The sequence below is a fragment of the Panthera uncia genome (genome assembly GCF_023721935.1).
Source record: "Panthera uncia isolate 11264 chromosome C1 unlocalized genomic scaffold, Puncia_PCG_1.0 HiC_scaffold_3, whole genome shotgun sequence".
Taxonomy (NCBI): domain Eukaryota; kingdom Metazoa; phylum Chordata; class Mammalia; order Carnivora; family Felidae; genus Panthera; species Panthera uncia.
In genome coordinates, this window is record NW_026057584.1 from 42918189 (window position 1) to 42931222 (window position 13034).

Below are 13034 nucleotides of genomic sequence, written 5' to 3' on the forward strand. Positions count from 1 at the left end.
GTCAAAGAACATTTCATTGATCACATGTGGGCCGCTAACCTGACACAATTCTACCTGAATTTGAGGGGAAATGATAGAAGGTCACAATCTCTCAGTGTCACGGCTAGGGTTTAATAGTTACCAAACAAGCCATTTATGATTGAGGTGGTGCTATTCACTAGTTAGTCCTATAATGCTAATTAGCCGCATAGAAAGTATAGACTTACAATTCTCTGAAGCGTAAATTCATAAATTTTCTTTCCAGCATTGGCTCTGAAGAATTTCCTGTACTCCCGACGGACCTTTAAATAGAAGCAGCAGAACACAGAGGTTAACGTGTGGCCGGCAGGTGCCCACATGATACACTTCTATCAAAAATGAAAAAAAAGGTGGAACAAGTCAAATTTATAAGTGACTTTCTGGATATAGTAAAATGATTGAAGCACACTGAGACAGTGGATTTTAAATCAGAGAAAAAGAAATGAGAGCTGCAAAGTGGTAATACCAGAATGTTCTAATGTTTTAAATCCTCTCAATTCGTTTTTAAAGTGCCTGAAGATTTGACAAGAAACACTCTACAGGCATGGCTACAAACTCATCACAAATCAAAATACATATCAGAAAAAAAATTACATAGGTAATTTTCACTGCAAATTGTTCTTAAAAGATAAAAAGAAAATGCCTGACGAACTCCAGCACAGCTTCCAAAGCCCTGCATACGAAGACAGGACTTCAGTGCCGTGCGCTGGGAGCTCATTGTGCCTAAAAATAAGAACTTAAAAAGAAGCTTGTGGTCTCCCATTAGAAATCTCCCATTTAACTGCATTAATTTTTCTCTCATCTCTACTCCTGTCCGAGTTTCTACTAACACTATCACAACACTCAGGACATGTTACAGTTTTAGTTTCCCTATTTCTTCCTTGCTACACTGTCCTATGCACTTTGCACACTAGTGTTCAACAAATCAATTCACTAGGTGAGGTATTTACCAAACGAATGAATGAATGATACAGTTAAGTTTTGAAACTGAGAAAAGAAAACTAAACACTACTTAAAATACCGATTGTCACTCGACTGTCAATGAGAACGTTAGATTTTAGCAAAACACCAGCCTATTTGAATAATTCAGACCTGCTTTGCCTTTTTCTTTTGTCTTTACTTTTCTGGGTTTAACTGCACATGTTCAAAATCCAAGCTCACAACCTGCTAGCCAAATTCAGTTTGTAGAAAAATGTTTTATACGCCTATTTTTAAATGAAGCACTTCGCACGGAAAATTCAGGCTACACGTTTCTCTTCAAGTTTTCTAAGATCTAGCAACGGTGAGCCCCATTCCCACATGACAAAGACGAGACCACAGGAGCTGTGGCTGCCTTTATGGGACAGGATGCTCCACACTGCTCAGGGCCCCATCCTTCCTGATCCACCTTCCATCTGCTACTTCCCTCATCCTTGTGACCTCCCTGGTCCCATGGGGCATGTAAGTGCCAGACCCATTCTCTACGCTTACGGATTATTAAGGTTTAAAATTTTTTCCAGGGGCACCTGGGTGGCTCAGTCATTAATTAAGCATCCGATTCTTGGTTTCGGCTCAGTTATGGTCTCACAGTTCATGAGTTCGAGTCCTGCCATCAGGCTCTGCGCTGACAGTGTGGAGCCTGTTTGGTTTCTCTGTCTCTCTCTCTTTCTCTCTCTCCCTCTCTCTGTCTCTGCCCCTCCCTCTCTCAAAAATAGATTTAAAAAAAAATTTTTCCGGGGCGCCTGGGTGGCTCAGTCGGTTGAGCGTCCGACTTCAGCTCAGGTCACGATCTCACGATTCGTGAGTTCGAGCCCCGTGTCAGGCTCTGGGCTGATGGCTCGGAGCCTGGAGCCTGCTTCCAATTCTGTGTCTCCCTCTCTCTCTGCCCCTCCCCCATTCATGCTCTGTCTCTCTCTGTCTCAAAAATAAATAAACATTAAAAAAAAAAATTAAAAAAAAAATTTTTCCCCCAGATACCACACAGGAAGTTCCTCCTTTTGTTCATATTCTATGGTACTGATTATCCTTTCTCCTTTAGCCAAGGAGTTGCTAGATTCAAATCTCAAACTAATAAAGTTAGAAGGGACAAAGGGAAGAAAAATGGTACCTTTTAATTGGCTCCTGGAATTTTAATAGCATAGGGAAGCAGAGAAGTTAGAGTAAGGTTTCATGTGAACATATCCATAGAAATATACTGGAAGTCCTACCATATGTAGTTGAATGTCATTGTAAGTGAGTTCACTGCAACATGCTTTTTGATATTCACAGGAATATTTCCCCTGAAATATTCTCCAGAAATACAGCTATAAATAGAAAAGGCTGGTGACACGTTGACATATAAAATGGGCTCCCCTCACGGGCCCTGGCAGTCCAAAAATGATCCACTGAACTTTGTAATCAATTCCACAAGAACCTAATCACATAAAAGGGCAAAACTGCTCTTATCAACATCATTCTTTAAAAACACAAGCACAAAATTATTACATTCTTGGACTTCAGAGAAGTTTAATCTTATTTCAGAACAATGATAATGGTGACATATTAAAATACTTCTGTTTTATTGGAAACTGGGGGGGGGGGGCAGTTACATCAAGAGTAGGGCCAGTTAACTTCAGCTACAACACCATTCACCTACAAACTGAATTTGATTTATAGGTTACTAGCATACACCCCTAAGTTGGAAAGATTTTCTGAAATCATATGCAGTTAGTTAAACCCAGAAACTGAAGACAAATGTGATTCTGCTGGTAGATATTATACAGGGTAAAAATCCTGACTCAATGTTTGGTTCCTTCCTTTTATGAAAATCAGGATGCAAATCAGAACAAGTGAGTAAAATGGGAAATAAAATCCTTTAAAAAAAGTAGTTCTAGAACTTGTTTAGAATTCTTGAAATAGAACATCTTAAATTCATACTTAAATTACTTCTTAAGTACTTCAAAAATTACTTGATGAATATTCAGTATAATCAAAAAGGTTAATTCACTAAAAGTTTACAGGCTAAATTTTCGGGGGAAAATGCAGATTACTCAAAAGCAGAACATACAGATACTGCTGATGCTGTTTAGATTCAGAGTCAGTGGCTTCCTGGATGGTAAATATTTAGAAGAAGATGAATGGTTATAACAAAAATAATAAAGAGGAATAGTGTCAAATAGGGGCCTAATTATTCCTAAAAGACAATATGGATGGTACCCTAAGGTGATGAGTTATTGAATAACAGGAAGACACAATCTTTACACTGCCCGAAAGTTGTTCTCAATGGCAAAAAGTTGTTTCTGGGGCTCAGTCATGTTTACTTACGCATATCTTGCCTGAAGCAGTAAGCACCACTTTGAAATAAACCCTGCCCTACATTAAAAGGCATTTGAATCTAAAGTTCTCTTTAACCCGAATGAGCCACTGCTGGTCTTAATTGCCAAAATCTGTACTTTTAATGCAAAACCCTTTGGTTTCTAAGCTGAACAATTAGAATGGCAGTCACTTTGTAGAACACTCTGCTCCAGGAGCCATCGTTGGAGCAGAATAGGCAGACAAAGGGGAACAAAAGCCAGATATCCCCTGGCTGGCCACTGTAGACCATGGGTCAGCTTTTAGCTCAACTACTGTAACTCTGTCTCATGAATTAAAAACAAAAAACAAAACACAAACTTCATCTTCAAAAAGATAATACAAAATAGGACTTGGATAACAAAATGTCTTATTAGATGCTTTAGATACTTTAAACCTATTATTTAAAGAAATACACAACAACATCAGAAAATATTAGTGTACAGGTTTGTTCTCAAAAAGAAATGGAATTAGGCAAGGTGACACTGTAAAAGACTGTGCAGACCATAAGCAAGCATCATCAATCATTTTCTCCGGGTTAGTAAGTGCTAGGCTTCATTGAGTTCACCGTGGACAGAAAGAAGGGGTGGGGAAGTACCTTCAGTCCAAGCCAGTAAGCCCAAATGACAGCGACTGCATGCTTACGCCTAGCCTCCTCCTTCAAGCGTTTCAATTCCCTTCGAGCCTAGAACGTTTTAGATAGTAAATAAAAGAGACGGCCCAATGCAGACAGCACAAATGACCAGAAGAAGATACCCCACCAAACAGAAGAGCCAACTTATGAATAAGGATTTCAGAATGATAGAAGAATAGGGCATAATCACTTAAACCCAAAGAATCCGCATAAGTCTGGTGCAGTCCTTTGTATGTTTAGTGCACTGAGCCTCTGTTCCAGAGGAAGGCAATCTATGTGGTACTGGAGGTAAGCCACGCCTCTGCCCCCCTACTTCCAGTTTTCCCTTTTTCCTCCCTCCTCATTCTCTCTCCTTCTTCTATTCTCCACACTCTCTCCCTTATCCAAGCCTTAGAGCTGTGAGTGGCACCTAGTGACTTCAGCAGACTTCCCTTTGCTGCCAGTACCCAGGACTAGAGAGTCTAGGAATTCCTGTGTTCATTCATCTGCACGTACAAAAAGACAACCCTTGCGAACAACCATTTAGAACATGGAAAGAATAAAGTTGTTTCTTTCCCATTAGCAAATTAGAAGTAGCACATATCAAAATTCAGTGTGAGCTAAGGCCCTGGACAGTGAAATACACTGAAGCAAGATAAAAAGTGAAACGACTTATGGTTTAAAAATTAATCTTAGGGAACAGTCAATCTGAAGCATGCTACTTTGAAAGATGAAACATGCAGTGATCTTTCACCACTTTTGGTACTCAGACTAGGAAATGGGCTACTTCAGTGGGGAAACCCCAGGGATAACTGTCTAAGAGTCCTTCTGCCTCAGCTAGGACATTTCCCTCTGATTACTAAAGGAACTAGCCTGTTCGTCACAGATTTTTCAAGGGGGGGACACAAATGAACAGCTCTGGTAAGTTTTTTTGGCAAATTAAGATCCTTATACAGGCAAATGTTGACTTTTCTCATTTTTCTCACAAGATGGACTTATAATGCTGACAAGGTAAACTTAAAAACATAGGATTATATTGATATTTATGTTTTTAACTGGAATACACATTTTTAGCAGAGATGACCTTTGATTTTCTAAGTAACAAAAACATCTAAAAGTCTCGTCCCTTGGGGTATGTGAAATGTTCACAGAGCCCACGACTCTGCCTGGGGATTAGTGAGAGTATTTCAGGAGGCCTTTGTTTCTGAACACAAACAGCTGAAGCTGAAATTCTTGGGATTCTTCAGCGGCAATGATAGCTAGCTTTGCATGAACACAGCTTTCTGTTCAATCACAAATGATGATTCTTTTCGCATACAATATTTTGCTTATAATAATCAATGGCGGCCACAGTGAGCCTAAAAAACAATTTCATTCGTGGATTAATATTTTTTAAGGCATGCGTTAAAGGTGTTCTTCCTGTCACCATGTTGCAGAAGACCAACTGAAGCCCAAATCTTAACATCCCCAACATGCCCCTCCAACCCCCCACCCAACAAAAATATCTCTAGAAAACTGCTGGTATATGCTGGGGGGCGAAGGGAGAGAAAAGGGAAGAAAAAAAAAAAAAAACAACGAAACATGCATGTTACTTGAGGGGTTTTTTTTTTGTTTTTGTTTTGTTTTGTTAAAGAGCAACTGGACCAGTGCCTCATTAATAAGCAATTAGTCTTTTTGGCCTACACATGCTTAGGGCCCCTACTAACGTGCACTACTACACTACCACATCCAGGTTTATTCGATCCGGCGGCTAGGACATGCACCGGGGTGAGGCCCTGTTAACTGTAGGCATTCACCCCCTGACAGGCTAAAGATACAAACTGGTTATTGCCGATTCCGGGACGGAGTAACGGGATGTGCGAATCAAGTACCTTAGATCCGAGCCAGTAAGCCCAAATAACTGCAATAGCATGTTTATTCCTAGCCTCCTCCTTCAGCCGGCTCAGTTCCCTTCGCGCCTGTGATGCATTTGAAAAGGAGTTACAGAAAAGTTTAAGGCAGGAAAGGTTACTGCTGGTTCCCAAAGGAGAGAGAAGAAAGACACCGGTCACCATCACACAGCAAACGCGAAAGCGTGTGCCACCACCCCACACCAAAACGTCAGAGAGAGAGAGACAGGTAAATGCGTGCTCAGTAGCTTAAGCCAGTGAAACAATTTCTGACACCCGCCCCCGCTGCCTTCTAGAGGGCAGTGTCTGGCCTACCTGGGTACCATGCCAATAGGCCGCGATGGTGGTGGCTGCCTCCTCACAGCGCTTTTGGTGCTTCAGTTCCCGCAGGATTTTTCGGGCCTAAGGTGAAGAATCACCCAGAGAAAGTAGGAAGTTAACAAAAAGTGAGATGCCATACTGGTTGAAAAACATACTTGCAGAGAACAGTCATAACATCCACTCTCAAGCGAAAGATCTATCGTTGAAAGGAAAAGGGGACATTGCTTATTCGGCCTAAAGGGACTATGAGAAGGCAGCAAATAAAGAGGTCACTAAGCACAACAGTGTGGCCCCCATTCAGACCGAGACAGCGGCCTCCTGGGCCCTAACGTGGGACATGGAGAAATGTGAGCACGAGCCATAGAAGCTGGTGCACGTCAGATGGAAGGAATAGCTCTCGGGATGCGGTTGGAGGATCTCCAGTGCTCCAAAACCCATTTACCACCTTCATCATTGTTGTACACGACGTCACCTCAGCTGTACTTTTTATGCAAAAGAGATGTTTAAAAACTTGCTAAAGAAAATCTCATTAGTCCAAAACCAGTGGCTTCTCCCAGGCAGTTACCAGAAACTGATTTTATGGGGGCCCGGAGGACATGTTGGTTGGGAGGTGGGCTCGGAATGTCTGAAGGCTCTAGACTGGAGACACGGACCCATGATCCAGTAATAAGGTCAAAGAAGGACTTGCAGGCAGTGATTTCACTTACTCTATGTGCTTGCATTTATATTCTGGCATTTACTATCGCACAGCCGCCAAATTGACCCATGGCCTAGACAAAGGTCGATCGATGCTACTGCACTCCCGGCCCAATGTTGTACCCTCTGAAGGGGTTCTGGGCCTGGGAATTGTCTTGAAGTAGCTCCTCTGGATTAGCCCACTCCGCAGAAATCTCCCAGTAGGAAAGTGGTCAGAATAGGCTCTGAAGGTTCTTTGACTTAGAGCAGGGACAGTAAACTTTCTGCAGAAGGCCAGATGGTATTTTTGGCTTTCCCGTTTATAGGTCTCTATCACAGTTACTCAACTCTGCTGTCAGAGCGCTAAAGCACAAGATGTATTTACACACAAGATGTAAATAAATAAGCAAGGGTCTGTACCAATAAAACTTTATATGAACTTTGTACTTCTATTTGTATACATATTTATATACATTTTATATTTGTATATATATTCATATGAAAGTTGTATTCCATATAATTTTTACATGTCATGAAAAGTTCTCGCTGTTATTTTAAACAATGCTTTAAGAACATAAAAGCCATTCTTCCTTCTGGGGTTGTACAAAAACAGGCATAGGCTGTGGACTGCTGACCCCTGAACCAAGCCTTGCAGCCAGGATCTGGAACTAGGTGATGGGTACACTGTGATCCCGACTAGAATGGCCAGAGCTCAGGATGTTTTGATCATGACAGGGCAGCCCACAAGATGGTCACCAGGAAGTTATGGAAGGAGTTGGGCTGGGCAGGACGCACAGGTGCGGAGGCAACAGTGTTGACAGACAGCCTTCTGGACTACCACTTCCCTTGCAAACGGGGGGCAAGAGGATATTGAAATCATGTACGGTATTATTTCAAGACTTCCTGCTTCGAGAACAAAGCTCTTGAGAAGAGAGCCAGTTAGAAGGATGCGGCCAAGACATGGTCACAAGGGCCTCAGTGTAGCCCATAATATTTTTTCTTTCCATCTGACTGTTTACAGGGTAGGCAGGAGATGAGGAGCTCCCCCCTGCAGGGTGACCTTAAAGACATCATCCTCCTTTGTGAAGAACCTAAAAACCCCCAATAAATAAGGCTCACTTCTTTTAAACTCACCTTCCAACCCCGGATATAAGACTGAATTACCAAGGCAGAACTCTTTATCTGTTGATACCTCTTTTGTTGCTGTGGGACAAAAGGGGGAGATTGTTACCAGTTCTGTTTACACATCTATAATACCTACTACTGCAAGGATTGAGACAGAGTACTTGCTCACTTAGTGCAATTAACCCTTAATCTCCCATATTCCTCCTGGGAACCAATATGTAAAGAAACCAAAATATCAAACAATCCAAAATTATTACAGTTAATCCGGAGTATGTTTCAAGGGTGCTAAATATAATTAAATGAGTATCACTTTAATTGAACTATGAGGTTATACAAGTGACTCCAACTCCATTCCTGCACTCAAGGACTTGCACTGGGTATCAATCAGCAATGTAAAATAGAAACCACATCCTGGGAGGGTCAAGCGAGCACCAAGTAGGTTGAGATACAGCCAAAGTTACTTCCAGGCGGGGAAGGTTAAAGAAAACCCAGTGCGGCAGGCCATGCATGTGGGCACGGCAAGATCAATGCCCAAAGGCCCTTTTTACTTCTACTCGGAAGAGTGGAGGCCACTGGAATACCATCCCTAGAAAAGTGAGCTCGTATTGTATTTAATGTGGAATATTCACCGGCATGTCGGCATCTGTGATGAAATTTCACAGCTTTTCTAACGAAGCCATGAAGTCATGCTGTGCCTCTCTCACTTTGGAAATGCTGGATTGCTCAGCTCCCTTTTCTGAGGTGGGACACATGCCTTCCAGCCCTCTAGGCTAGATTTGGGAAGCTCAGAGGACACAGAGTGATGTTATCAACACATGAGCAGCAGAACAAAAAGAGAATGCCAGACAGAAAGACAAAGAGAACCCTAGGACTTTGGACAAATCACTGCCTCCTCTGGACTTCGGTTTCCTCATCGGTCAAATGAGGAGCTAGAAACTCAGCAAGATTCCTCACAGAGTAATATTCCGTGGCTATAGAACAAACTATATCTATGATATCTGACCATCACTTCTGACATGCATCTGATACCTTGATGTTTTCTTCTGAAGTTCCTAAATGGCTTGGAAACAACTCTATCTTACTTTAAAATTCATCTCACCCGGGTGGCTCAGTCAGCTGAGCGACCAGCTTTGGTTCAGGTCATGGTCTCACGGTTTGTGAGATCAAGGCTCATGTCAGGCTTGTGGCTGTCAGCACAGAGCCTGCTTTGGATCTTCTACCCCCTATCTCCCCGTCCTTCCCCCACTCATGCTCGCTCGTGCTCTCTCTCAAAAACAAACCTTAAAAAAATTCGTCTCATAGAGCTATAAAATATAACAGAATATGGATTTTAAAATAATCAGCAACTGAAAATGGACATTCAGAAAATCTTTGAGTTATTCGATTGAGAAAAAAGGTTGAGTTTAATCACTAGCTTGGATAACATGTAGTTAACTGGTTGAGATATTTAGTTCAAATTCTAAAACAGATGTAACTAACACTAGAGCGAAATTAACACCTTCTCTAAAAGTTGGGCTTATTATTTGTTTCTATTCTCCCAATTAATACTAGTTATAACTCACCATCATGAGCTAATGATACATTATATGGTGGCTCCTTTTTTCACTTGGAGATATAAAAGTTCTATATAGGGAGGGAAGGTAAAATAGCACCTGCTCTCTTCGTTCATTGCTTTGTTTATTCTCATCCCTCCAATGAAATGCCCCCTTCCAGAGGGTATTCCTTGACCATACTATCCAAATTTATATCCTATCTCCTCACTATTCTTTATCTCAGTAATCTGTTTCCTTCCCAGCTGACTACAGTCTATAATTGTTCTGATTATTTACTTGCTTGCATGCATATTGCCCCTCACTAGGTATGAACTCTATGAGGTCAGGCATCAGTTTTGTTCATGTTGCTATCCCCAGAGCCTGGCAGAGTAGGTATTCCGAAAGCATTTGTTGAATTCAAGACAGATGAATTCACTACACTTTCCAACTTGGATTTTCTTAATGATCTGCAAACAAAAAATGACGAAAAGGGTTCCCTGACCACTGGCTATGTGTTGGTCCTTCCTTTCTCAGGCAAATATAAAACAGAGCATTATGAATCTGCAGAAGAGCCAAGTGCCATTACTGTGTACACAGAAGAGCATCCATCACAGACAGGTTAGTGACAACAGTCCTCTGTGCCTCTGCAGAATACGTATGAATAAATCTCCCATCGTGGCTGGATAGGTTCATACATGAACAGCTGTAGTACCATTGGCTGTACCCTTTCAAACCATTTTAAGGATACTCTCTTAAAGCTGAAGCAGTTTTTTTCCTTTGGCTTCATCATTTAAATATCTCATTAATTTCTCAAACGTGGACATACTACACTAAAATGTATTACATGGGAATAGGTCAGCAAAACTGTGTCCTGATTATATACTGCTTCATAGCAAAACTCTTCCAGAGCAGAAAAAGAGAGTATCCTAAAGGAGATGTGATTGCAAATTCAATTCATCTTCCAATTCTTTAGAGAAAAAGCACAGAATGAAAAAGCATTCAGAAGTAGTGTTCTTATCACAAAATTCACTTGTGAGAACACAGCCTAAGTTTAAGCCAGCCTAAAGGCAAACCTTCAGATTTCCCTCAAACTTGTTATGCCTCCAATGAAATATCTATAATCAAGTAAGGAACAAAATTCCCAAAAGAAATTCCATGTCAATTAACTAAACATACTTTATTTGTAAGTCTTTTCCCATAGATAATAGGGCCAGCAATCTGAGGACTAAAGGAAATCCAATCCTTTCACCAAATCCAGAATTCTACTAAAATGTAGCATCAGTTTTCTGGAATTAAGCCACTTTCAGTGCTGCTACAATACATGGAAAACAGCCAATTATTTTGGAAAACTGAGCCTACCCCATGAAAAGGGTTAAATGACACCATCTCTTCCAATCCGATGAGCAAATTCAAGATTTAGATTTCCCTCTATGTGGACCTATATCACTGGAAGGCAGTGTGATATACTCAACTTGAGCTATGAAATAGTCCTGGATTCAAACCTCATCTTTGCCACTTAGCAGCTGCGTGACCACGGGCAAGTTACTCAACGGCTCATGCCTTAGTTTTCCCACCTTTAACAAAGGTACCACAAAAGCACTCAATTTATGAGGTTGCTGGGAGAACTGAATACGTAAAACTTACACGCAAAGTACATAACAAATACTAGCCAATGAGCATCATTCTTACAGAGTAAAAGGGTGGAGGCTCTTACCGCGTATCTCCTGTACCAGGCAGCTATCACGATTTGGCTTTTTCTCATTAGTAGGAAGTGGGTACGACATTTCCACCCCCGATAAATCTTCTGAATGAGAGTGGCCAAGTCCTCAAGACGCTGCTTCCTCAGGTCTTCTAGCTTGAATAACTAATAAGAAAAGATAGCTGGATTTATCAAAACTCTACCAAAACCTTATGACATACATGAAAGACATCCCCAGGTGGAAAAATGTCATGATGTTAAAGTCAACCCCATTTGAGGAAAAAAATGAATAACTGTCTTGATTATAGATGATATGGATAATAACCCATGAGAAAACTCTTTTCATGAATTCATACAAGATCACTATTTATCTTAGGTGATATAGAATTTATGACAAATCAGAGAAGGGCCGAACTGGGCACTTAGATTTACCTTTACTCTACCCAGGAGAATGCAACTGTTATGGCAGGGAAGTGCTGATAAGGTCTCTGTTTAACAATTCAAACATTCTTCCAGATTCTCCAAATTTCCAAATTACCAAAAACACTGTTGTACTAGTTATACTTCATGCTAATTCATTTATAAAAAAATGCTCCCTTGGACGTTCCTAAGTAGAATTTTAAGCTTAAAATTTTCAGCTTAAAATTTTTTTAAACATGAGTGCTTTCATGTACCTCAAAATAATAGGGCTGTCTTTCCTAAAATTATTGCATAATTCAGGTATTATAAATACAGACTGAATTTACCTCCAATTCCTATGAGTTAAGAAGGTTTTATTGTTGTAACAACAGTTCCTTTATGATTTATGAAGTGTTGTACAATCTAAGATTTTGATATTTCATAAACAAATACACATGTTCTTTTAATGCCCCCTACTCGCCCATCCTCTCGGACATTTGCAGAAAAAACTGAATGAGGCACTATCGGCAGCATCTTGGGTAATGTTATGAATTTAAATATCCTTTAAGAACTTGCCTATATGATTATAACATAAGTTCAGTCTGTAAAGGTTTGGGTTACATACTGTTCTTGGGTTCCGGATGAATATCTTTGATCTACCAAAGGAGTACTCTTCTACAGGAATCTCTAACTCATTAAAGAGAACCTCCACGCCAGCCCTATAAAAATAAATAAAAATAGTTCTGAGTTACAAAAAGAGGTTATCTTCTCTGAAATCACAGTATCAGGTTCTCAGTGGTATAAAATAATAGCTTTATTTCCAAGTATAATTGGTCTTTTAGTAAGCAGCCTTCTATCAAAGAATCTTCAGACTGAATTCCACGAATTAAACCAAATCCAGTTAACACTAAAAAAGTAAATTTGGGTTCAGAACTATGTAGTCTAAGACAATAGGGTATTAAAACCGTATCTTGATTTCATTAGCAGAGGTAATCTTTGAATCAGATATACCCATCACAAAGCACCAACCAGAACCCGGAGGGTGTGTAAGAAATTCACATCTATTTTGAATGCACATGGTTAATTCTCCAAAATATTTTGAATATTGCGCCTCTGTGTCTCACAGTGTGGGCAGGACCCAAGAAGAGAGTGCTAAGTGCCAGACCAATGGGGTGTCGTGAAGCATAGGCCTTATGTGGTAGGAGCGAGGCCTGCCTGAACTTGGCTCTCACTTCTCCATCCTGGACCCCGGTTTCAACAGCAATTTCTAACTAAACTTTATCCCATCAACCTATGGCCTAGGTGCCAGGCAGGGAGTGAATACATGTTCTGACCTGGAAATTAGCAGTGGGAACAAACAGTACCCACATTCTATATCATCTGTGTATTGAATTTTGTAGCAGAGACCCCATCATATGTCTGGAGTTCATCTCCTTGTAGTAAAGGGTGAGTGT

General features: G+C 40.7%; 1 protein-coding gene across 4 annotated transcripts in view; it reads right to left on the reverse strand.

Moving 5' to 3' along the window:
• The window catches only part of MYO1B (myosin IB), a 187025-nt gene that overhangs the window by 17231 nt on the left and 156760 nt on the right, over positions 1–13034 (reverse strand). For 2 of the 4 annotated variants that reach the window (XM_049615264.1, XM_049615265.1), the window contains exons 19-25: positions 12206–12299; positions 11197–11346; positions 7960–8028; positions 6145–6231; positions 5812–5898; positions 3926–4012; positions 207–281 (exon numbers count right to left, since the gene is read on the reverse strand). In XM_049615264.1, coding sequence (XP_049471221.1) covers positions 207–281; positions 3926–4012; positions 5812–5898; positions 6145–6231; positions 7960–8028; positions 11197–11346; positions 12206–12299 — 649 coding nt within the window. The remainder of the gene's footprint in view (positions 1–206; positions 282–3925; positions 4013–5811; positions 5899–6144; positions 6232–7959; positions 8029–11196; positions 11347–12205; positions 12300–13034) is intronic. The other 2 variants (XM_049615266.1, XM_049615267.1) reach the window with 2 other exon arrangements.